This window comes from Leucopleurus acutus (assembly GCF_964270905.1).
Source record: "Leucopleurus acutus genome assembly, chromosome: 19".
NCBI classification, from domain to species: domain Eukaryota; kingdom Metazoa; phylum Chordata; class Mammalia; order Artiodactyla; family Delphinidae; genus Leucopleurus; species Leucopleurus acutus.
The window spans coordinates 12,262,481-12,288,067 of record NC_139161.1 but is presented as its reverse complement, the minus strand read 5'-3'; the positions used below and the strand labels follow the sequence as shown (position 1 = coordinate 12,288,067).

The 25,587-nt window shown below is 49.6% G+C and overlaps 1 protein-coding gene across 2 annotated transcripts in view; it reads left to right on the top strand.

Moving 5' to 3' along the window:
• The window catches only part of CCDC57 (coiled-coil domain containing 57), a gene marked incomplete at its 3' end in the record, with an annotated part of 106,271 nt that overhangs the window by 27,913 nt on the left and 52,771 nt on the right, over positions 1-25,587 (top strand). Inside the window, exons 10-16 of one of the 2 annotated variants that reach the window (XM_082860378.1) lie at positions 4,291-4,449; positions 6,443-6,605; positions 7,005-7,139; positions 13,039-13,261; positions 14,614-14,766; positions 19,601-19,704; positions 22,604-22,870. In XM_082860378.1, coding sequence (XP_082716504.1) covers positions 4,291-4,449; positions 6,443-6,605; positions 7,005-7,139; positions 13,039-13,261; positions 14,614-14,766; positions 19,601-19,704; positions 22,604-22,870 — 1,204 coding nt within the window. The remainder of the gene's footprint in view (positions 1-4,290; positions 4,450-6,442; positions 6,606-7,004; positions 7,140-13,038; positions 13,262-14,613; positions 14,767-19,600; positions 19,705-22,603; positions 22,871-25,587) is intronic. The other variant, XM_082860379.1, reaches the window with a different exon arrangement.

The following is a 25,587-nucleotide window of genomic DNA, read 5'->3' as shown; positions in this document are numbered from 1 at the left end:
GTTTAGCAACTGGCTTTTCTCCTTTGTTTGGAAAATATTTGTCTCTTTTTTTTTTTTTTTACAGAGAATTCTCTGCCAAGTTATATTTCTACTTACGGGGAAAATGGCTCTTAAACTATAAAATACCAGGAAGTTAAAGTTTATTCAGGATAGCTTCCTTAGAGTCACACGTTATATTGTTTGATCTGTTAAACACAGGCAGCGGTAGCTGGAGGGGTGAGGCAGCTCAGTCTGGCGGGCATGTGTTTCCCCAGCCTCTCCTCCTTTGGACAGGCTCTCCCTGGGCCCTTCTCACGGATGGCAACTCAGATCCCAATATCCGGGTGCACAGAACTTCCTGCAGGCAGGCCTCCTTCCTCTGCTCTCACCTCTTGGCATGTCCACCCTTGCGTTCCTTCCTATTCTTCCATGGGACCAGTCAAGTGGCCATGACAAGCAGCATCATTGGGTTCCCAGGAGAAGTCTTAGTGTCTGTATCAGTGTCTTTTCATTCCCAGACATACTCTCTATAAATCAGCGACAAAACGGCCCATACTGTGAGCTTGCTGTCTCTTTGGGCCTATTTGTGATAGTTTTCCTGAGACCAGTGGTTTGTGGATGGCAGAGTAGAGAAATGATGACCTGAGACAGTGTTGTGAGAACCATGTGTGTCCGTGCAGGTGTATAACCTATCACATGGAATATGGTGCACTTTAACCTCCTAGTACCCAGAGGTAAGATGCAAAAAGAAATAGGTGAAATTAACTCCAGGGGACTTCCCTGGTGGTCCAGTGGTTGAGATTCCACGCTCCCAATGATCAGGTTCAATTCCTGGTCAGGGAACTAGGTCCCACATACTGCAACTAAGAGTTCACATGATGCAGCTAAAGATCCTGCGTGCCGCAACTAAAAAGATCCCGCATGCTACAGCTAAGACCCAGCACAGCCAAATAAATAAATGAATATTTTAAGAAAGAAAAAAAAAAATTAACTCCAATAACATTATATCTAACTCAGTATACAGTAAATCCCCTACATATGGATGAGTTCCGTTCCGAGTACACGTTCCTAAGTCCGATTTGTTCATGAGTCCAACAAAGTTAGCCTAGGTACCCAACTAACACAATAGGCTATATAGTATTGTACTGTAATAGGTTTATAATACTTTTCACACAAATAATACATAAAAAATACACAAACACAAAAAATAAAACATCTTTAATCTTATAGTATGGTACCTTGAAAAGTACAGTAGTACAGTACAACAGCTGGCATACAGGGGCTGGCATCAAGTGAATAGGCAAGAACAGTTACTGACTGGAGGAGGGAGATGAGGTGGGAGGCGGTAGAGCTGAAGGATCGTCAGCAATTGGAGATGGAGGGCAAGCTGCAATTTCATCTACACCTGACCTTAATGGCACAGGTTCTGGTTCCTTGCTGGATTCAATTCTATCTACCCTCTTAAAGAAACGATCCAGTGATGTCTGGGTAGTAGCTCTTCTTTTCTCGTCATAGATGACATGGTAGCACTGGATTGCATTCTGAACGGCTGCTGCAACCTTCATATACCGTTCTACGTTTGGGTCCTGTGCCTCAAATACTATCAGTGCCTCCTCAAATAAAGAAAATCCCTTGCCATTTCCTGCATCATGAATCTCTTCAGTTCTTCAGTTACTTCTTCATCTTCGTGTTTCTCTTCGTCCTTTCTCTGGGTCTCCAATTCCATCAGGTCTTCATTAGTAAGCTCCACGTTCACATCTTTGAAACTTCGCAACTTGAAGGTTCATATGTAGGGGACTTACTTTAACCAAAATGCCATCTTGTTGCATATCGTTAATAAGTAATCAATATAAAGTTATTGAAGAAGGATGACTAAACTTGCCTGAAAAAAATATTATTGAGATATTTTGCATTTTTTGGTGCTAAGTTTTGAAGGCACATCTCAATTCAAATTGGCCACATGCCTGGGAGCCCCATGTGGCCCATGGCCCAGTGCTGGGCAGCGCTGGTCCGAATGCTGGTCGGAGGCCAGGACTCAGTGAGGGCGAGCTCTCTGCTCTCCAGAACACAGGCCTGCTTGTGCTGGCTTGGTCTTGGCAAAGTGGAGCAGGAACCAGGGTCCCATTCATGGACACATGCAAAGCCTGCTGTGTGCAGATCATCTCGTGGGAATTCGTTAGAATTAAAAATATGGTTCTCGAGCTCCAGCACCTTCTCTTATAGTTGGGGAAGCCCAACACACATGGAATTACGAAGAATCAGATCAGGGACTGTAATGGGAAGCTCAAATTGGATGTCCTGCTTGATGTGTGAGTCCTGGGCAGTCGACTTCCCAGGGCCGCCAGCTGCTCCTCTTTCCCCCCCGGAAAATCAGATAAGGTCCAGTTACAAAGCACCTCCTAGCCGATGTCCTTCGGCCTCGGAGCAGAGTTGCAATTGAGTAGGTAGAGGGGAAGGAGTGCTTTGGAATTCCAGGGCAGGCCAGGCATCTCGTGTCCTTTCGTCTTCCAGCGACACACAGATCGGAGGAGAGCCTTTCATTTCCCTCTGTCACGTCAGACATGGGGCACTCGAGGCTCCAGGGCTAAGTGTCTGGTGGGGCACAGCCAGGGTGAAGCCCGGATTGCTGTGGGCAATCAGCCCACCCGCACACACTTCCCGGTGTGGACTTGGCTCCAGGTCGGTGCCTGGGTTGGGGGCCAGCTTTGTCACAGGTTCCTGGGCCCCCACCTGCTACTTTCTCACCCCGACAACTACATGGGACCAGAGCAGGTGCCGCCCCAGAGAGAGGGTGCTGGGCAGACCCGGAGGGGAGCAGCTCCAGCCCCCATTCTGACACCAGCACTGTGTCTTAGCTGGACAAGTTCTGCAGTTTCCAACTTTTTGTGGCCCCTTGTGATATTAGGATGAGCTTAGTTAAGAGTCAGTATGACTCTGGACATATTGTGCTAGAAGTAATTTGTTTAAATTATATGGGCTTCCCTGGTGGCGCAGTGATTTAAGAATCTGCCTGCCAATGCAGGGGGCCCGGGTTCAATCCCTGGTCAGGGAACTAGATCCCACATGCGTCCCCCAACTAAGAGTTCACGTGCCACAACTAAGGAGCCCACGAGCCGCAACTAAGACCTGGCACAACCAAATAAATAAAATAAAAATAAATATATATTTTTTAATTATTAAAAAAAAAAAAAACCCAGCACACCGGCCTTGGCGTTTAGGCCTGTTTAAGCTGAAATGTTTAAAGAAGCTTCCCATGAGGGAACCTGCTCCCTTCTCCTTCCCATCTCTGCCCATGTTTGGATGGAGCTTTGTCTGAGGCTCAGGGCAGCTGCACTCGGGACTTTGATCCAAGGCCTTATCGGCTGACAGCCATTTGCCTTCCCACAGCTCGTCCACCTCTGCACTGCACTCCGTGGCCCACCTGTGGGCCTGTGGCTCTGGGCAGTGGCCAGTGAGTGATCACAGCATTTACCCCACCGCATGCTGAGTGCAGATTAGGAGGGAAACAGGCCAGGGCTGCAAATAGGGTGACCACCCTGCGAGCTTTGTGTGGTTAATATCATGGCTACTCTAGTCAATATCGTTAGGTGTTTTTTCTAAAGTTTCTCTTCTTGGGAGATTTATCATATTTTTGGTGATTCTACCAAGGAATGTAAAGGGTTTCTGTAGAACCTTATCTTGCTGTTCAATTTGGAGATAATGTGTTGAATGTCTCTATGTGGAAGGGCTATGCCGGGCATGGCAAGGGGTGCCCAGGTGAGTCAGATGGCACTGGTTCAAAACCGTTGGCTCAGGCTTCCCTGGTGGCACAGTGGTTGAGAGTCCACCTGCCGATGCAGGGGACGCAGGTTCGTGCCCCGGTCCGGGAGGATCCCACATGCCGCGGAGCGGCTGGGCCCGTGAGCCATGGCCGCTGGGCCTGCGCGTCCGGAGCCTGTGCTCCGCAACGGGAGAGGCCACGACAGTGAGAGGCCCGCGTACCGCAAAAAAAAAAAACAAACAAAAAAACAACCATTGGCTCTGAGAGACACGCCCTGGCACACATGTCCCTGCGCACCTGGCGTGGGCTTGGCATTCTGCAGGTGTTAGTCGATGCTTGGGTTGGTGGGAGGGATGGGTGTGTATTTCTTCTTGGGTTGGACCATTTCTTAATCTAGGCAAGGAAGCCTCTGCCCTGATGAGTGTGAAAGAGACCCTCATCTGTAGCATTTCCTTTGAGGGCTGTGTGCATGTGTGTGTGTGTATTTGTTATAAAAGAGAGCTCTAGTGAGAACCACGTCCACATTCACGTTGCTTCCCTTCTTTGTTTAGACTTCGGGAAGATGCATCAGCTCTAAAATCTGGCTGGGATGCCCAGATTGCTCAACTTTCCAAGGAGATGATCTCCAAAGACCTCCAGGTTCAGGCGCTGCAGGAAGAAGAGGTGAAGCTGAAGGCACAGCTGGCCAGATGCCAGCAGGACATTGGAAGGTACCATGTGGTGGGGGAAGGGGATGAAGATGGGGCGGCGGGGTGGGTGGTCAGAGGAGGCCTTTCCCACAGAGCACGGTTCTCGGTCTGCACCAGGGCTGTAAAAGTGTGTGTGCCATTTGGTCCTGTGTCAGGAATCACCTCTGAGGTCTTTTGTCTGACTGTTAGTGTCTTTTCCTATCAGTTGGAATGAGCACTTGGCTAAAGGTAATATTCTCTTTCTTGAGAAATCATTGAAATATAATAAATGTACCAATTTTAACTGTACAATTGATGAATCTCGACAAATATGTACGTAAATATGCAGTATAACCTCTACTACAGTCAGGATGTAAAACCCGAAGCCCGAAGCCCCCTCCCACTTCGGCACCTGCCAGGATGCTTTCTGTCACTGTGGGTTTCTCTTGATCTGGAATTTCATCTGCGTGGAATCCTACTGTTTATAGTCTTTTGTGTCTGGTTTCTTTGGATATTTATTTGAATATTCAGGTTTTCTATTTTGTGTGTGTGTGTCGCTTTTGGTAATTTGTATCTTTCCATGAGTTTGTCCATTTCATCTAATTGTTGACTTTATTGGCATAAAATTGTTTATAGTATTTCTTTATTGTCCCTCTAATATGTGTCAAATCTGCAGCAGTGTCCTCTCTCCTTCTTGATACTGGTGACTTGTATTGTCTCTTTTTTCCTCCATCAGTCTAGCTAGAGATTTATCCATTTTACACATCTTTCCAAAGAGCCGGCATTTGGTTTCATTGATTTTTCTCAATTGTTTTTCTGTTTTCAGTTTCACTGATACCTGCTCTTATCCTTACTATTGTCTTTCTTCTGTTTCCTTTGCTTTAATTTGATGTTCTTTTGATAGCCTCTAAGGCTTTCCCCACAAGGTCTCATCTGCCAGGAAGGCTGGTGGGTTTTTTATTTCAGACATTTCACTTTTCATTTCTCTCCTCATTGTGTGTGTGGTTGCCTTTAATCTCTGAACATATTTACAGTAGCTGTTCTAAAGTATTTTTCTGCTAATTACATCACCTCTGTTGAGGGTCTGTTTCTGTGGCAGCCAGGTCCCCCAAGTAAGTGGGTCTCACTCAGCTGGAATCAAGGTGTCGGCCGGGCTGCCCTCTCTTCTGAGGCTCGGGCTCCCCTTACCAGCTCATCTAGGTTGTCGGCAGAGGTCACTTCCAGCAGCTGTGGGTCTGATGTCTGTTTCCTTGCCGGCTGTCAGCCGGGGTTGTTCTGGCCACGTGGTCCTCTCAGCATGGCCAGCAGGAGAATTTCCCTGCAGTGGGCAGGATGGAGCCTTACTTGGTGTCCCCTGTAGCAGGTGTTACCATCCCGCCCTGGTCACAGCCCTGCTCACCGGGGAAGAGGCCTTCCAGCGATCTTCACCCAGCATTGCTCTGTGTGGCTGACGAGAAGCCTCGTGCGGGTCCGGTTCACTCCCCCACGCACTTTTCTTCCATCCCAGCCGGCGGTCTGTACCTTCCCCATGGCGTCTGAAGCCCCTCCTGTCCAGCACTCGGAAGCTTTCAGGCAGAAGGCGCATATCCCTCCCCAGCCATGGTGGATTTCCTCCTATTTCCGTGGTTATTTCCTCCTTCCATTCTGATTTCTCCCAGCCCCCTGGTAGATGGACGCTGGTCTTCTGAGTTGTTTGACCTTTCAGCGCACTGTTGACTATCGAGCTCTGTCTGCTCTGCTGTGAACCCTCTCGCGTTTCTCTAGTGCAACCATTTTCTTGTTTGTCTGAGTTTGCTGCCTTTCTTCCTGTCTCCTCTTACTGAGTTTGACCTCCTCTCCCACAGTGCTGGGTTTCTCGGTATTGGGAGACCCGGCCGCCTGCTCCTCTCTGAACCTGGGCCTGTGTGAAGGTGTCAGCCGGGCCCGTGAACACGGCTGGCCTGGGGGCCCAGGAGGAGCGCCTCCCACCTCAGCTACGTCACAGCCCAAAGGGACCTCAGGAAAATGTTCAAGTTGGTGGTTTTCACCCCCGCAGGTACAAACAGCAGCTGTCTCTGGCAGTAGAGAGGGAGCAGAGCCTGGAGCGTGACAAGGTGCAGTTGGAGCTGGACTGGCAGCGCCGCTGCGAGGGTGTCGAGCGGGAGCAGTACCGGCGGGCTGAGGACTTGATTCAGGGCCTAACCGCGGCCAGAGACCAGGTCTCTGCTCCCCAGGGCTGTCTGACTTCTTTCTGCAGGAGGAAGGGCTGGGAATGTCCACTGAGGTGCATGGAGCCCGGCTTGGGCCCTCACTGAGTTATCCTTTGCATTTGAAAACACTCAGCCTCACTGAGCAGTTTGATTTATAACAACAGGACTTAAAGTGATAAGATGAGTCTCTGCCCATAGCCTTTCTCTAATGGCCAGCGCAGCTGCCTCTGGAGCTGGATCAGCGATTGCTGTGCTCTGCCGGCTCTGATGGCCACGTATTTGCTGGGGTTTCTCACCCGAGTGTCTGCTGTCTGCTTCCCCGCAGGATGGGGAGCTGGTCTGGACCCTGAAAGTGGCACTGGTTCCTTGTAATCCTCCCGGGATGAACTGAGTCTTTGTTTTCCCCAGGTTGCTGCCAAGTTGCAGGAGACAGAGCGGGTGCTGTGCGGCCAGGAGGTGGTGCTGAAGGCCGTGACCCGAGAGAGAGACCAGGCTGTGCAGGCGCTGCGGACACGCGGACTCCACCCTGAGGAGGAGGCGCAGGTGAGGGGCCACCTCCTGCTGAGCCTCCGCACGGCTCTTCCTCCCAAGCCCCTTGGAGACACCCACTCCCCCAGCCAGAGGGAAAATATGCCAAATAGAAGCAGCGCTGGAGGCAGGTCTTTTCAGCCCTATTTCTTTTAAAATGACTGTTTGCACAAACAAGGGTGAGGCTGAGCCTCAACCAGTTAATGGGAGTCTACACTCAATCTTTGTATCTTCAGCATCTGAAATATCAAAAAACCCCAAATTCAGATATTGCACCGTGGCAGACAGTAACACAAAGAACCAAGAGGTTAGAGCTTTATCCCAAAACACACTTCTTCACACGTGGTGAGTAAGCCATGCAACATGCGACGACGGCCGTTCCTCTCATAAAGCACAGACTTCCTTACTGCTTTGCACTGGCCAGAGCCTGATACTGTGGGATGCCTGCGGGTTGAATGGTGGCCCCAAAAGACATGTTCCGGTCTCAGTGCCTCAGGATGGGACCTTCCTTGGAAATAGAGTCTTTATGGATGGAATTAGTTAAGATGACATCACATGGGAGCAGGGTGGGCCCAACCCAATAGGACTGGTGTTCTTAGAAAAGAACACACATGAAGACAGACACAGGAGGAAGGCCATGTGACGACAGAGGCAGAGAGCAGAGCCTTGTGTCTGCAGGCCGAGGGGTGCCAAGGACTAGCGCCAGTAAAACCTGAAGCCAGAAGTGGCAGGATTTGACTCAGTTGCAGAGGGGGCATTTGCTTCCACTGAGGGGGACCCTTGGCGCAGGCCTAGAGTTTGGCATTACAGTGAACACAGCCCATGTCTTGCCTTGCCTCTTGCCTTGTCCCCCGTCCATCCAGGGCTCCAGAGGGAAGCCCTGTCACCGGGCTGCTAGGAAATCTGGGCAACCCGCAAGGAGAAGTGCCTTCCAGAGCTGCACCAGCAGAGCGCAGCCCGAGCCTGTCTCAGACATGACCTTCCTGGTTCAATGGCCCATTGTTTCAGTAGTCTGACCTCTGTCCATTTGTGGAAAGTCACTTACCCGGTCGTCCAGGATAATGGAGCCACTGAAATCCTTAGGATGTCTGCAGGGGTGCTGGCCTCTTCCCACCTGTCCAGCTGTCCACCTGCAGAGGGAGGATGGATGTGGCACAAGCTGCGTCTCCAGGCGTCCAGCCAGCCCTGCTTGTGCCTACGTGCGGGAGTGCAGGTCGTAGCTCATGTGTCCTTGCTGGGAGGACTCGTGCTCACTGCGGGTGGAAGGGGGCCCTGGGGCCTCACTGCGACCTCTGTGGCTGGCACTTGCCCGCAGTTGGTGCTGGGTTGACCTAGCATTCACCTGGTGGAGGTGGGCTCCTGCCAGCCATGCTATGTGGGCAGTGACTGTCCTCTCTGCACAGGTGACTGCGCAGCCCCCAATCTGGCCACCCTCAGAAACCTCAGGAGCTTCCGAAACACACCCCTGTGAGTCCCAGCAGGACCTACTAGGCCCGATGCCTTAGGGGTTGAGCTCCGAAAGATGAGTCTGTTAACAAGCCCCTGGGGAGATTCACCGTCAGCCAGTCGCCAGGTTTGGGAGCACCGGTGTTCCCAGGTGGGGCTGACCCCAGCCTCCAGAGTCACCTGTGGTCCTGGGGGCTCACAGCAGGTGGTCTCTGCATGGGTGCCTTTCCTAGGACACATAGAGAAAGCAAATGCCTCTTTTTTTTTTTTTTATCAATGAGCCCCCACCCCAATTTTTCGTTGTCATATTTTCCCCCCAGGCTGGCAATTAAAAGAAGACATGTGTCTCCAAGCACCAGCTCGGCTGGTCAGGGAGGCCTCTCATGGCTGGTTGCCTTGTTAAGTAAACAGGGGCTTTAGAAATGGTCTAGGGGTCAGAAACAAGTGCCCCGCCCATCCATGCAGAGTGGGGAGATGCAGTGGAGCAGCATCCCAGGCACCTGCGAATGTGAGCTGGCGTGGCGGTCTTGACAGAGATGTGGCTTCCAAGCCAGGACCCAGGGTGGGGCAGAATGCTGCACAAGTTCCCGGCTGACCCAACGGAATGAAGTTTTTTGAATCCTGCAGCTAATAGCAAAACACCTGTGCTCCTGTAGGGGGCCTTAATGCTGGGAACAGGTTAAGGATGTGACCACCTGGTAAAGCGGCAGGTGTGGGCGGGCAGCAGTTGGTGCTGAGTTCCGCAGGGGTGAGCCCTTGGCAAACACTAAGGTAGGAGCAGTGAGGGAATCTGTCATACATCGAAGTCAGAAATAGAGGCCGCCAGGGAGCGAGACACTGTGCTTCCTGGGGAGCGATGAGCCCATCACAGATTCCACTGTTCAGATGGACAGGCTCTAGGCTTTGGCCACATCTTCTCCCTCGCTTGGTACTAGTTCCGAGCACGGAGCCTCAGCAGAGCTGTGGTGATCACCCCACGGAGACCAAGGCACCACCGTCGGGCAGGCATTACCAGGGCAGAGACGCAGCCACGGCCGCAGGGGCAGAGGATTCGCCTTGCAACTGGGCTGCACTGCGGCTTTGAGGTGGATCCTGTTGTTCAGGACAAGGAAGCTGAGGACCTGAGAGGAGTGGTCCCTGCCCCACAGGTGGCAGAGGGAGAATGTGAGTAGCACCAGCCAGCTGCACACTCACGGCCCCGACCACACTGCTGTCTGCCTGAGTGGGAGCAGCCTGAGGCTCTGCCACGGAGAGGGTGGGAAATGGCCCGGTGGGCACAGAGAGGGAGGTCGGGTGTTTGCAGCAGGAGCAGTGGGGCCAGAGCAGTGGCTGGAAGGCGACAGAGCAGGTGCATAGCAGAGCCAGTGGTGGCTTGAAAAGCTGGGAACTGTGAGTAACAGAAGAAATAGCTTCATTCTGAAAGTAAAAGTAATATGTGGCCACTGCAGAAATTTTACAATTTTAGTTCAGCACAGTATTCTCTGGAGTCAGGTGGGCCCAAGGTTCACTCCAGCTCAACTCCTCCTTGGCCAGACCTCTTGGGTCCCCCGTGGTGCCTTAGTGGGAAGTTGGTGACAGCGTGTGTCATGTGCTTGCTCAATGCCAGGGCTGAGCGTCGTGGCCAGGTCAGACCCATGGAGGCCGTGTGCTTGCCTGTCATCAGCGTGTGGCTGCGTGTGGTCGGGTGGCGCCCGAGAGCTCGCGTCTCTGTTTCCTCATCTGTGTGAGGGGTACCCCTGGGAACGCTTGGCCCACTGCGGATGGATGTGAGCTCTGCAGATGTGAGCCAGCATCGCTTGGAACAGAGAAGAGAACATATCGTGTCTGTCTGACACTCAGATGTTTTGGTGTATTTCCTTCCAGCCACCTGTATCTCCATATCTCACGTATGTTCCTGTGCCCATACTGTGTTCATATAGCTCAGGTCATGCTATATAACGTTAATTCTTTTTTAAAGTTTCCATAAATATTTCTCACATCATTAAAATTCTTTAAAAATGCAGGACTTCACTGGTGGCGCAGTGGTTAAGAATCTGCCTGCTAATGCAGGGGACACGGGTTTGAGCCCTGGTCCGCGAAGATCCCACATGCCACGCAGCAGCTCAGCCTGTGCGCCACAACTACTGAACGTGTGTTCTAGAGTTGTGAGCCGCAACTACTGAGCCCATGCGCCACAACTACTGAAGCCTGCGCACTTAGAGCCCCCGTGCCACAACTACTGAAGCCTGCATGCTCTAGGGCCTGTGTGCTGCAACTGCTGAGCCCACGTGCTACAGCTACTGAAGCCCACGAACCTAGAGCCCATGCTCTGCAACAAGAGAAGCCACTGCAATGAGAAGCCCACACACCACGACGAAGAGTAGCCGCCACTCGCCACAACTAGAGAGAGCCCGCTTGCAGCAGCAAAGACCCAACACAGCTAAAAAGAGAATAAATAAAAAATAAAATTCTTCAAAAATGCAACTTAAATGGTTGTGTACTTTATTGTATGACCATGCCACGGTTTACTTCATCATTCTCTCACTAATGGCAGTTGGGATCATTTGCACAGATTCTTGTAATGCTGCATGGGCATGTTTGTGCGTCTCTGAACTTGTTAGAAGCTCGCGTTGTGTTCACATAGTCTTGGTCTCTCTCAGCAGGACTGGTCAAAGGTCCTTGCGAGCCCGGCTGGTTTGCTTTGCTGGTAAGCAGGATCCAGCAACCAGTCGGAAAGTCAGAAAATCTCAGGATGGGACCTGGGCCTTGAGTGGGGAGTGAGCATGTGCTGCTTCCTAGGGGAGGACCTTCCTTCCTGCCCATTTGGAGGTTAGTGTGCTGATGGGGCAGCCATGGAGGAGAGGAGCCTGGTGCTTTCTGCAAGCAAACATCCACAGAGGGCTGGGTTGTGCTGGGCCCAGACGCAGAGAACTAGGCAAACCACGGGCTCCCTTCCTCTGTCCCCTCCTCTCTGGCACCCAGTTCTGTACAGGCAGTGTCTGAAGACAGTGGTTTCATAGAATTTGTGTGGTTTTCTAGTTGTTTACAGCCAGAGGGCAAGTCCCGTAGCAGCAAATCCCTCATGGTCAAAGGCAGAAGTCTCTCTTGCCATCATTTTCAAAGGAGATTTTCACTCAGGGTGACAGGTTTTTATTTTCTTTCTGCATATAGTTCCATTGTCTTCTAGATTTCATTGGTTCTCATGAGAAGTTGTCAGTTTCTTGTATTTGTTCTTCTGCAGGAACATAATGTGTCTGTTTTTCCTCTGGTCGCTTTTAAGAGGTTTTCTTTATCATTGTTTTTTAGCAATTTGACCATGATGTGCTGTTTGGTGTAACTTTTTGTGTGTTTATCTTGCTTCAGGTTTCTTCTTGGATCTGTGGATTTACGTTTTCATCAAATTGGAAAGTTTTTTGCCAACAAGTTCTGAATCCTTTTCTGTCCCCCTCAATGATCTGGGTTAGTGTGTTTCTGCTTCACATTATTCCGTGGTCACTAGAGCTCTGTTGTTATTTGTTCTTTTTGGTCTCTTTCACTCTGTGCTTGAGTTTGAATACTTTCTGCTGCTATGTGTTTATGTTCCCTCATCTTTTCTCCTGTAGTGTCTGATCTGCTCTTAATCCCATCCTAGCCAGTGAATTTTTCCTTCAGACAGTATATTTTCCATCTCTGCAGATGCTATTTGGTTCTTTTTTGATATCGTCCATTTCTCTCTTTATGTTCATGTTTTTCTTTAAATCCTGGAGTATATTTATGGGAACTGCTTTAAAGTCCTTGACTGCCACTTAGCATGATGTCTTCATGGTCCTTCCATGTTGTAGCATGTGTCAGAACATTGTTCCTTTTTCTGGCTGAGTAATGTTTCACAGTGTTACCCTTTGTTTATCCATTATCTGTGGGTAGACATTTGAGTATTTCCATTTTGGCTACTATGAATAATGCTGCTCCAAACCTGTGTACAGGTTTCTGTGTGTATGTATGTTTTCAGTTCTCTTAGGTCTATACCTAGGAGTGGAATTGCTGGGTCGTATAATAGCTCTGTGTTTACTTTGTTGAGGAACAGCCAGACTGTTTTCCACAGCAGCTGCACCATTTTACATTTACAAGCCACTGCGTACCTTTACGTTTTACAGTGCACAAGGATTCCATTTTCTCCACATCCTCAGCAACACTTGTTATCGTCTTTTTTCTAACTGCCACTCTGATGGGTGAATGATGGGCTTCTGACTAAAAGGAAGGGTCCCCAAATTTCTCAATAAAAGTTATCTTTGAAAAACCGTGGTCTTGTCTTTATGAAACACAGAAGAAAAAGTTTTTTCATACTTCTGTCAACATTACCCACCTCCAGGACAGAAAACGGGGAGCAGGAACAGGGGGCAGGTGGACGCAGATGCAGCCGGCCTCAGTGCACAAGGGAATCATCGGTTCTTGGCTGTAACCAATTTCTTTTCTTTCTTTTTCTTTTTTTTTTTTTTTCCATATTTGACAGATGCTTGTAAGGCATCAAGAAGAAGAAATAAGTAAAAGTTTTCCATCTACTGTGATCCAGCAGCTACAAGAGCAGAACACAAGCTTGCGAAATGTTATTGCACAGATGAGGAAAGAAATGGAAACTCTAAGTGATCAGATTCTTCCTTCTGCCCAGTTAGGAGGGGAGACCTCACAAACAAACGAGCCTGACCCAAAGGCAGCCGCTGATTCAGCTGTACCTGGTGAGCGAAGGGGAGAGGGAGAGAGGGAGACGGAGGATGAGGTGCCATCTCTACTGGGTCCACGATAGGCTTTACTTGGAGTCTTACAAGTGAACATCCCCTTTGATAGATTACTTCAAAGTATGACAGCTGCCTTTCTCTGGTGGGGCCGTCCTCTGCCCAGCGGGGCTGTCCTGTGCATGGCGGGGGTATTGAGCAATAACCCTGGTGTCGACCCTCTAGATGCCAACAGCATCTCCCCCAAGTTGCACAAGCAAACTGTCCTCAGACGTTGCTAATGTCCCCTGGGTGGCAAAACCTCCCTAGCTGATAACCCCTAACTAGGGAAACTGATAAAAATCGTTGGTCTTGAGACCAAATGCAGAGACATAAACAACAAGGTTCCGTTTCTGTAGGGCAAATAGTAATGCGTAGGGAGGGTCCCTGTACCCACGTATCACCCAGAGAACAGGCTGGGAGATGGTGCTCTGTCCATACCGGTTCTCATGGGAGAGAGGGAAGGCAAGAAATAGTATAAAGATTGTTGTTTAAGAAGTGCCCGTGGATGGGCTTCCCTGGTGGCGCAGTGGTTGAGAGTCCGCCTGCCGATGCAGGGGACACGGGTTCGTGCCCCGGTCCGGGAAGATCCCACATGCCGTGGAGCGGCCGGGCCCGTGAGCCATGGCCGCTGAGCCTGTGCGTCCAGAGCCTGTGCTCCACAACGGGAGAGGCCACAGCGGTGAGAGGCCCACGTACCGCAAAAAAAAAAAAAAAAAATAGGCTTCACTTGGAGTCTTACAAATGAACATCCCCTTTGATAGATTACTTCAAAGTATGACAGCTGCTTTTCCTCCAAGGGAAGGGTCTTAAGTCAAATATTTTATATACAATAAAAACTTTTTATTGGTAAGTGGAGGGAACAAGTGAAGGATACACACTTGACACACTTAAAAACCAGGGCGAGACTTGGACCAGGGACTGGGTTGGCGTTGTGCTCTCCTGGAGTGGGCAGGTGGGGCTAGGGGAGCAGGCCCTTCCTCAGGGGAGCATCCAGGCCCCAAAGGTCGCCCAGCTCCACGCTATTTGGAGCAGGGTCTCGAGGGGTGGTGAGTGGAGGGGCAGCGCCTGAGACGGCTGCACTCAGGTTGATATGGTTGTGTCGGTGCGTCAAGGGTTGCAGGACTGAAGGAGGGTGAGTGTTCGCTCCTGACCATGGGGCCCCCTCGGAGAGCATGGCGAGCTGATCTCTGGAGGGGAGGGTATCAGACAGCATGGGACAGTCATGAGGGTCAGGCAGGGGAGGACAAGGGTGGTAGATAAAGGGTGAGAGTATAAACACATGTGCCTGTGTGTTTACTGGGTTTTTTTGGAAGATTATGTTCTGGCCCTTGAAGCAGAAATGCGAACTCTAAAGCATAAATTAAAAACATTGGAGGAACAACTAGAAGATGTGTTAGATGCTTCGAAGACGACCTCGTCCTGTGCTGGCGTTCAACCCAGTGTCCTGGCCTCCACAGACACCACCGGTGAGAATCCTTGTGTCGTGTCGTGTGCTCCGTCCAGTGACTGTCTAGTAACACAGCCCGAGGAGCTGTTACAAATGTGCCATCCCAGGAGCCCCTTGTCCTCCTGAGCCAGCCACTGTCCTGACTCCTCACCCTGTGGCTGAGTTTTCATACAAGTGGAATTCCACGTGTGCACTCTTGTCTGGCTGTCTCCAGACTATTCACACCATTTCCTCTCCCAACAGCAGTTGTGAGAGCCGTTGCTCTGGTTCCTGCTGACACAGCACAGCTGGCCATCTCCTGTACAATATATCCGTGAATCTTATTTATTTTATGCATAATAGTTTGTACTTCTTAATCCCCCGCCCCTATCCTGCCCCTTCCCCCTTCCCTCTCCCCACTGGTAACTACTAGTTTGTTCTCTGTATCTGTGAGTCTGTTTCTTTTTTAGTTATATTCACTAGTTTGTTGTATTTTTTAGATTCTACTTATAAGTGTTATACAGTATTTGTCTTTTTCTGTCTGACTTCTTTCACTTAGCATAATGCCCTCCTGGTCCATCCATGTTGTTGCAAATGGCAAAGCTTCATTCTATGACCAAGGAGGCAAGAATATACAATGGAGAAAGGACAGCCTCTGCAATAAGTGGTGCTGGGAAAACTGGACAGCTACATGTAAAAGAATGAAATTAGAACACTCCCTAACACCGTATACAGCAATAAACTCAAAATGGATTAGAGACCTAAATGTGAGACCAGAAATCATAAAAGTCCTAGAAGAAAACATAGGCAGAACACCCTGCCATAAATCTTAGCAATATTTTTTTGGCTCCATCTCCTGAGGCATCAGAAGGTCTTAATTTAAGACAAACTTATCCGTCAGTCTGTTCCTCTGTGGTTGGTCCAGGATCACAGGCTTGTTCTAGTCTCCGCTTTCATTACTCTTAACTTCCTTTTCCGACAACGAGAAGCCTGGCTCCCGACCTCCTCAGTACATTATTTCTTCAATCCAGTTCCTGGGTGTGAGCAGCCTCCCTAGCACGGAGGCCTTTCCCCACATGGAGGCCCCACCCTTTTACCCAGGCCCTCCCGGGCTCTGACAGCCAAACCAGGCTGCCCTCCACCCTGACACCCTCGCCTGCTGGGCCACCAGCCCCCAGGCAGATCGCTCACAGAGGGTAACCTCCTGCCACCGCCCATCTGATCATTTATGGGTCCATTGTTCAGGAAGGAAAGGAAGGGGCAGGCAGGACACTCTGCCTACCTAGCCATCTTGTCCCAAATAGTGGACGTTTTATTTTTGTCTTTTCCAGAGCTGATAGCTTTTACTTTTTTCTCTTGTATTACTTCCCCTGAGTGGAATCTCTAGTATGATGATCATAGCTGGCTTTCTTCCTGATCCCAGAGAAGAACTTTCAACACTTTAAAGTTTAATATTTACTTTTTTTTGTCAGATTAAGGTTTCTTCCTATTCCTATTGTAATACAAATCTGTATTTTTTTGTCATGATTCTATCAGGTTTTGCTTAATGTATTTTGAAGCTTTGCTGTTCAATGCATATACATTTATGTTTTCTTGGTGATTTCACCTGTGTATCATTATGTGGTGTTCCTCTTCATCCTGGTAATTTTCTTTCCTCTCAAGTCTACTGTCTGATGCTAATTCAGCCAGTCCAGTTTTCTTCTTCTTCTTCTTTGGCCAAGCTGCACAGCATGTTGGATCTTAGTTCCCTGACCAAGGACAGAACCTTAGCCCCCTGCATTGGAAGCACAGAGTCTTAACCACTGGACCACCAGGGAAGTCCCAGTGCTGCTTTCTTCTGATTGGCGTTTGCATGTATATCTTTATCGTCCATTTTCTTTTAACCCACCTCCATCATTGCATTTGAAATGAATTCCTTGTAGGCAGCATGTAGCTAGGCAGTTTTGAAATCCATCTTGTGATACTGTAGCGGATGGGTTTAGAGTGTTTGCACTTGCTGTAATTGTTGCCGTGTCAGGAGCCAAGCCTGCCATTTCACATTTGTTTTCTATCCGTCGGTTTCCTCTTTCCTGCCTCCACTGGGTCACTTGAACATTTTTTAGTGTTCCACTTTAGTCTAGCTTTTCAGTGTATCTCCTTGGGTACTTTTTCTAGTGTTTGCTCTAGGGATTTCAATATCCTTACTTATCACAGTCAACTCGTGTCAACACTGCAATTTCAAGTGGAATGTGGGGATCTTACCACCAGTCAGGCCCCATCACCCCCTTTATTGTCGCAAATACCACCCCTCTGTACATCGAGAACCACATCAGACAGGATCCTCGTTTTTGCTTTCAACTGTCAAACATAATTTTAAAAACTCAGGAGGAAAGGTATGGTCCATTCTTTCCCCGGATCCTTCCCCTCTCCATGACTCTTGATTCCAGGTTCCTTCTGTCTGAAGCACTTCCTTCAACACTTCCTTTACAGCAAGACTGCTGGTGACAAACTCGTGGTTTTTCTTCCTCTGAGATCTCTTTATCTCACCTTCATCCCTGAAGAGTATATTCACTGGTATAAAATTATGAGTTGACAGTTCTTTGCTTTCAGCACTTAAAATATAGCATTTTCTTCTGGTGAGAAATCAGATGATCATTTCTGATGAGCAGTCCATTGCCTGTGAATCATTTCTCTCTGCCTGCTTTCAGAGTTTGTCTTTAGTTTCAGAAATCTGATTATGATGGTCTGTGCACAGATTTCCTTGGCTTATCCTTTTGGCATTGAATCTGAAGATGTGTCTTTTGCCAAATTTGAGAAGTTTTCAACCATTATTTCTTCAAGTATTTTTTTCAGCTCCACACTGTTTTTCCCTTTCGGGACTCCAATGGCAAGAGTGTTAGATCGTTTGTTATTCTCCCACAGGTCACTGAGGCTCTGTCTGTCTGTCTGTTTCCAATCTGTTTTCTCTATTGTTCAGATTGGAGAATTTCTATTATATCTTCAAGTTCACCAGTTCTTTCTTCTGTTGTCTCCATTCTCCTATCAAGCCCATACAGTGAGATTTTTATTATGGTTTCAGTTCTGAAATTTCCATTTTGTTTTGCTTTGTATTTTTCATCCCTTTGCTGAAACTTCCAATATTCATTTGTTTTGAGAGTGTATCAGATTGCCTGTTGGAGTCACCTTAATCTGTCATCTTGTTGTTGTCTTCTTCCATTCAAGGTGAGATTTTTCTTGTTGTTGATATAATGAGTAATTTTGGATTCTGTCATGGACATTTGAGTGTCGTGGCATGAAATCCTGATTGTCTTTGAGTCTGTTTTAATTCTGCTTCTGTTTTACCAGCAGCCGTGCGGGTCTCCCTTTTCCTGGGCCTTGGTTCCTGGTCTTAGCTCAGTGGTGTCTCTGAGCCGTGGCTGCTCCAGCACCAAAGTTGGGAAATACAGGAAGGAAAAAACTCCAGGAACTCACTGTGGGTTGTCCTTTGATTCCCAAGGTCCCCAGCCTCTCTGCCTGCTTTTCCTCCCTGTTCAGAATCTCCTCATCTGGCTTGGTGTGTGGTGTCCAGGGCTGTCAGCTGTAATCAGGGAGAGGAGTGGGGTGGAATGCACACACACATTCATTTTGTTCAGAATGAGAAGCTTAAATTGGTCTTTGAATGTTAAACCAACCCTGCATTTCTGGAATAAACTCAACATGTGATATATTCTTCTGCTAATATTTTATTGAGAATTATCACATTTATGTTATGGGTAAGTTTGGCCTATAATTTTCCTTCCTCTTGATGTTCACGTCAGGTTTTGGAATCAGGATTATTCTGGCCTCATAAATAAGTTGGAATATGTTCACTATCTCTCTGTTTTCTGAAAATGTTTATATTAGACTTATGTTAATTTTTCCTTAACCAATTGATAGACTTCAACTTTGAAACCACCTGGGCATAGAGTTTTCCTTGTGGGAAAGTTTTAAATTTTTAGTTCAGGTTTTTTTCACAGTTAAAGGACTATCTAGATTTTCCTTTTTCTGTGTCATTTTTTGATGTTATAATTTGCTAGAAAATTGACTATTTCATTTAAATATTCAAAAATTTGGCATAAAGTTGCTTTGGGGAGTGTATTCTCCACACGTTTTCACAGCCCCCAGGATCTAAAGTAACAGCCTTTCCATCTGCTGTATTGTTTCTGTCCATTTTTCCTGCTTAATCTCACCAGGGACTTAACTTTTTCAAAGAACCTCCTCTGGTCTTATTCACCCTCTATTGCACATTGTTCTCTGTTTCCTCAGCATCTAATACTGACTTTGTTCTGTCCTTCCTTGTACTTTATTTGCTTTTTTTCCTCATTTTTCAAATGGATGTTCAGTTCATTTATCTTTCATCCTTCTTTTCTAAAATAAGCTTGTATGGCTATAAATACTTTTGAAAGGACAGCATTAGATGCATTCCTTAAGTTTGATAAGCAGTGCTTTTATGATAATCAGTTCAAAATAATTTCTAACGTCCACTGTGATTTCTTCTTTGACCTGTGGGTTCGTGGACATTTTCTTAATTCCCAGCCAAACGACCAGGAGGCTACGGAGGTTGGCCTCTACCAGACACTAGCTGGTAAGATTGGATTTTTTTCTCCACGAAGACTCCTGCTTTCTTGGCATAAGGATTGTTCTTCATGTGCAGCTCATCTCAGTCTTTGGGGGCACCCAGCTGCATCCACTCAGCTTTAGAACATCTTAACGTCACAGCAGACCAGCAGTGACAGTAGGCATCCTTAGGGGAAGGCAGAGAACACACCTCTGCCCTGGGTGCCTCAGATGTCCATCTCCTCAAAGGGAGGACAGGCAGTTGGAAGTTCCCAGGGCTTTAGGAGATGTGAGTCTGACAAAAATCACTCTCTCTGCAGGAGGAGCTGTGCCGGTCGATGGTCCATCCATGGGACTGGCGCTCCAGAGGCTTGGAGACAGGGCACATCTCCTGAGCTTCCTGGTGGCACAACTCAGACAGAAGGTATGGCTGCCCTCTGATGCTAGACTGTGTAGGTCTTCCGACTGAAGGCACTCCTGGGGTGGCACTGAACCCCAGGAACCTGCTGTGGCCTCTCTGTGCCTCAGGTTCCGTGCAAGGAAGGGGTTGTTGTGAGGAGCAGCTGGTTCACCTCTCGTGTGTCCCTAGAAGGCACGCAGTGAGGACCTGGTAGATGAGAGAGGAGAGTCCAGGGCATGAGGGGCAGTGCTGGCCGTCGATGTGCAGGGCCCCGTCTCTGCCCTCCCAGGACATGCTGGGCAAGTCCCGGGACCCGTGTTAAACCCAGGCACCAAGCTGTGGCAGGAACGTGTGCTCGTCATCACTGTGACTCTAGATGCCTTGGCCAGTGGCGACCCTTTCTGTCCCCTGGGCCTGCCTTCCTTGGGGACGGGTTGTCACCAGGTACTCGGCCGACCCACTGCTTCCTGGGGAGGCAGGACAGCTGGGCAAACTCCAGTGCAGTTCCGCCCTGGCATGATGGTGCTGGTGTCACACACTGTGCTTTATTGCTATTAAGTCATGATATCTCTTTTTTTTTTAGTGCTTTTTATTAAATTCTGGTAAAATATACATAACATAAAGTTTACCATTTTTGTGTGTACAATTCAGTGACGTTAAGTATATTCACAGTATCGTGTAACCATCACCAGGGTCTGTTCCCAGAACTCTTTCATCATTTGAACAGAAACTCTGTCCCCATTAAACAGTAACTCCCTGTTCCCCACCCCCAGCCCCTGGTAAACTCTACTCTTTCTGCTTCTATGGGCCTGAGTCCTCAGGGAGCCTCATATCAGGGGAATCACGCAGCACTTGTCCTTCTGTGACTTGCTCATTTCACTCAGCATAATGTCCGCAACGTTCATCCATGTTGTAGCAGGTGTCGGAACTTCTTTCCTCTTAGTAACTGGAGAGTACCCCGTATTTAGTGTACCCATTCATCTGCTGGACACTTGGGTTGCTTCCACTGTTTGGCTGCCGTGAATGTGGTGGACACGTTCTGCCGTGAATGCGGTCTGTCCAAGTCCCTGTTTCAGTTCTTCAGGGTATGCATGAAGGAGTAGAACTGCTGGGTCACAGGGTAATTCTATATTTCACTTTTTGGAGAGCCACTAATGTTTCCACAGAAGCTGCACACTTTCCACCCCCAGCAGGTGCACGAGGGTCCCCGTGTCTCACGTCCTCACCAGCACCGGCTGCTTTTGCTGTCTTTTTGACTCTAGCCGTTCTAGTGGGTGTGAGGTGGACCTGACCTGTGGTTTTGATTTGCATTTTCCTGATGAAAAATGACGTTGAGCATGTTTTCATGTGCTTATCGGCCATTTGTATATCTTCTTTGGAGAAATGTCCATGAATATCCTCTGCCCATTTTTAATCGGGTTGTTTATTGTGTTGTTGAGTTTTCAGAGTTCTTTGTATGTTCTGGATACAAGTCTTTTGTCAGATATATGACTTTTTTTTTTTTTTTGCCACACCGCAGCATGTGGGATCTTGGTTCCCCGACCAGGGATCGAACCCACTCCCCCTGCATTGGAAGCACAGAGTCTTAACCACTGGACCGTCAGGGAAGTCCCCCAGATATATGATTTGCAAACTTTTTCTCCCATTCTCTAGCTTGTCTTTTCATGGTCTTGACAATGTCCCTGGGAACACAGTCCTTACTGCTGGTGCTGGTGGTGTTATGCCACTCTGTCGCCTTGTGACGTTTCTTTCCCATGAGGCCGTTTTCATGTGCCCTTTCAAGTCCATAAGTGCATAGGTTACACCATCCTGCAGACTCTGCATCTTCCATGGAACAGAACACCTAGCTGGTGACAGACATTGCTTGGCGATTTCTGTCTTTTGTGGGGAGCAGGCAATGCCCAGAAATCAGATGCCTTGTCTTGGCTGAAAGTTCATTTTTGCTGTTGCAGTGGAGATGAACTGGACCACTTTTCTGTCTCTGGGATTACAGACCTATGTCACATATGAGAGGAGGGGGTCTTCAGATGCTTGCCCTTTCCCAGTTCTGCCCCACCATCGGGATGTTACATCCCCCCACATGCCAGAAACAGGAAATAAACATGTAAATAAGAGCTTTTAATCCTGTCTTGATAATGATAGATGGTTTGATTATCCTGAGGAAAAAAGTCTACCTTGACGTGTTTTTTAGTTAACAGTGTATGTTTATCGAATGGTCATTTTTTTAGTGTATGTGAATAAATAGAATAAAATATTCATTATGAATTCTTTGTAGGAGGCCCTCGAATAGGAAGATATTTTATCTTCCTGAGAGTAAAATTGGCAAGTTGAGGGTGTAGAGAGGTGTGTCTGTCTTTCTACCTGTCCTTTTCCCCTCCTTATGTTGGGAGAGCAGACGTTGTCGAGAGAGGTAGCTGAAGGACGGGGCGGCCCTGGAGCTCTGGCCAGGACTCTACTCGGGCACCTCCTAGCCGCCCTGCAGCTGCCCCAGTCGTGCAGCCAGGACTTCCCTTCCTACCTCTTCCTACGCCTTCATCCACCTCTGCCTTTTGATAGGCTTGGGCCTCCCCACCCCTGCCTGCGGTTACGTGCCCTTTGTCTCCACCTGGGACTAGGGCCCAGGAAGAACGTTGTAAGGCCCACTGTCCAGACACCGTGCAGGGACTCTCCCCAACCAACCTTGGGTCCAGTGTAGGCTCTGCTGCAGGTGCCCGCGTCCCCACTCTGGGGGCGACAAGTGGAGCCGCCTGGGAGCCTGGTTAGGTGGGACCGGAAGAGCCGCAGTTTGGCGGTGGGACTGCAGGCTTGTGGGTGATGGAATTCGGCCAGAGAGGGGAGGCTGACCGGCATGTGTCCTTCTGATCTTTCTGGACGCTCTACCATCTACTGCTGCCCTTCTCTTGCTTCCCTGTCCTCCCTGCAGATCTGTTCCAGACCCCTTCCCAGAGCTGGCTGCCTTCCTAACATTGTCTCTGAAACGGCCTCCCAGGTGCTGCGGGAACCCCTGGACATGGACACCATCCAGCGAGAGCTTCCCCACGAGCTGGACCAGGTGCACCTGGAGGTTTTGCAGCTGCGGAAGCAGGTGGCTGAGATTGAGAAGCATCTCAGGTCAGCCCAGAAGGAAGGCGGGGGTGCTTCAGGCAGGCAGCAACCGCACGCCTCAGACACCGAGGCTGTCGGGGGAGAGGTGGGTGCCCTGTGGGTGCTCTGCGTCCTGTGCGGGACTGGTCTGGGGTGCAGTCTTGGCCATTGAGGGGCCCGCCCGCCTGCCCCGGCCTCCCTCTTCTTCCTTGACTAGGCTGACTCTGTCGGGGCTGTTCTCCACAGACGCTGTCAAGGACTGCCAAGCCCCTCATCCTCCAGGTCGCTGAGATCCCTTTAAAAGCATGTAGGGAGGCTGCACATGTGAAGAGGACTGTTCGGTGTCCTCTAACACAGGAGTCCTTGACTGTGTGATTCAAGGGCCTGGGAAGCCCTGAAATGGATGCAACATGGTGGGTTCTCCTTCCAGAGGACCCTCAGGGATGGAGCCTGTGGTTCTCATGAGCTTCTCAGAGTGTTTGAGATGCTGTCCGGAGCACGGGCCACCAGGCCACCTGGCGTCCTGGTCCTGGTCAGGCCCTTGGCACCCAGTTGCCCTCCAGTTCCGTGGCTGGGTTTAAGCCAAGGTCCCAGGCCAGGGCAAGAGCTCTGCAGCAGCACGTTGTCCCCACATGTCTGCCAGACAGGCCACCTTCCTGCTTCCTGAACACCGTGATGGAGATGCTGCAAAGAATGGGCTTTCTTCACAGGGCGTCGTGTGACGTGCCTCCCGAGACCTGTCAGTTACCTACGGTTATTTGCAGTCACAGATGGTGACCGGCAGTTACCTGTGATTACCTGCATTACCTGTGGTGACCTGTGATTACCTGTGTTACCTGTGGTTGCACATGGTGACCTATTCATAAGCAGAAGGTTTTAAGGACAGTAAAATGATGTCTGGAAGGCATCAAGAGTCCTCAGGCAGAAGTAGCATCGATCATATGCCCCCCAGTGGTTCTCATCACATGGGCCAAGTTCTGAGAGTGATACTTAAGGACACAAGAGGGACCAGGCTCCAGGACCTACTGTCGGGGACTGTGAAGGACCTGGAATGGAGAAGATGCAACCCAGGACACTATCTGGCTTAAGGAACATGAGGGGGGCCAGCTGTGCGTTGGCAGGGGCGAACATATGAGGAGTGCCTGCAGAGGGAGATGGGCTGGTGAGGGGGAAGCTGAGGGAGCCTGAGCCCCGAGGGGGCACTAGAAGTGGGATACTGAACCCTCTGTGCCATCGGTAGGTGGATGCTGTCCCCAAGAGCCCCAGACCTCCCCACAGTCCTGTAATCCAGGAGTTAAGTTCAGAGGCTCCGGGCCCAGCTGGGCAGCAAATGCCATTGGTGATGTGTCTGCTCTCCCGCCATGGCCATGACTGTTCCAGGTGCTGCCAGGGGCTCACTGCAGCCCAGGGACCCTTGCAGCTCTCCTGTTAGCAGCCCTCGCATAACTCTGATCCCCTTGTTTAGAGTGAAGGGGGAAGAAACCATGCAAATGAGTGGAAGTTAAAATCGAGGTATTTAATCCCTTGGCAGACAGCCTGGGACCTGAAGCGACTTGAGGCCCAAGGCCGCTCTCCCAAGGTGGGTGTTGAGTGAGCTCTCTGGGCCTTAGTTTCTGCATGGCTATCAGGGTCCCACCTCCTTCCAGGTCTAGGCATCCTGTGACCTTGGTGAGATCACTCCCAGGGTGAGAAATTGGAGGCACAGGAAACCCTTTGCCCAGGCCAGGCCCCCCCAGGCTCTGCTCGTAATTGCCCAGCTGTGTGTTGGGTGCCCAGAGAAGAGGATGTGGGCACCAGGCTTCTGAGGCTGGGGAAGAAGGTGGTCGGTAGGGCTAGGATGCCTCTGGGGCTCAGGTTGGGGTTGGAGTCACCACAGTAAACTCGTGGGTTACTTTAAAGAGAGCGGTGTGCACATACCCCGGCTCTGTCCACCAGGAGCCAAGGGGCAGTGGCTCCCCAGGGTGGGTGAGCGCACCCAGTGCCTAGATCGCATTCCCGAATTTCCTGCTCTGCTGAGAGGAACCAGGCTAAGTGGCCAGTTCCACCACGGAGACATGACAGGGATGCAGGAGCCAGCATAAAGGGCTCCCACTGACCAGATCTAGGCCAGTCAGTCATGAAGTCAGGGTCATCATCTACCTACTAAAACGGAGTCACGTTCACTCTGCTGCAAATAAACCAACAAGGAAAGAAAGGAGAGAGGAAAACCCTTCCTTACTTAGAACATCAACCAAGAACATGAGGGAATGACACAGCCGGGGGGCGCCATCAGATGCTGAAATTCTGGACAAGCTGTTTCTGTGGAATCTCCCCAGAAGTTCTTCTTATTGGAAAGGGAAAACAGTAACTTTCTGGTGCTGCAGCCAGTGGACGCCACTTCCGAGAGATCAGCTCCCATTGCCAACACTGGGACAGACGGACATCACGAGCCTCCGGACAGGAGAGGGACACAGCCTCACTCCTAACTCCAAGCACAAGACCTCCTGACTCCAAGGACAGACCCAGACCGAGGGGCACTAAACCCACAGCCTGTCCTGTTGAGAACATTCTGCTGGGGACTTAGGGGACCCAGGATGCAGAAGCCATGCAGGGTCCTGGACCCCGGGCGGGAGGAACAGGCCATAAAGCAACGTCCTCTGGGCAGCTGGTGGAGGTGCCTGTGGACTGTGCGCTAGGTCATAATGCCACGTCCCTGTGACATTTCTGGTTCTAATAACTGGTTATTAAGAGAATGTCCTTGTTTTCAGAAAGTACAAGCTGAAGTACTGGGGCATAAAGGGGTGCGATGTCTCCAACTCACTGTCAGATGGTTCAGAGAGAGAT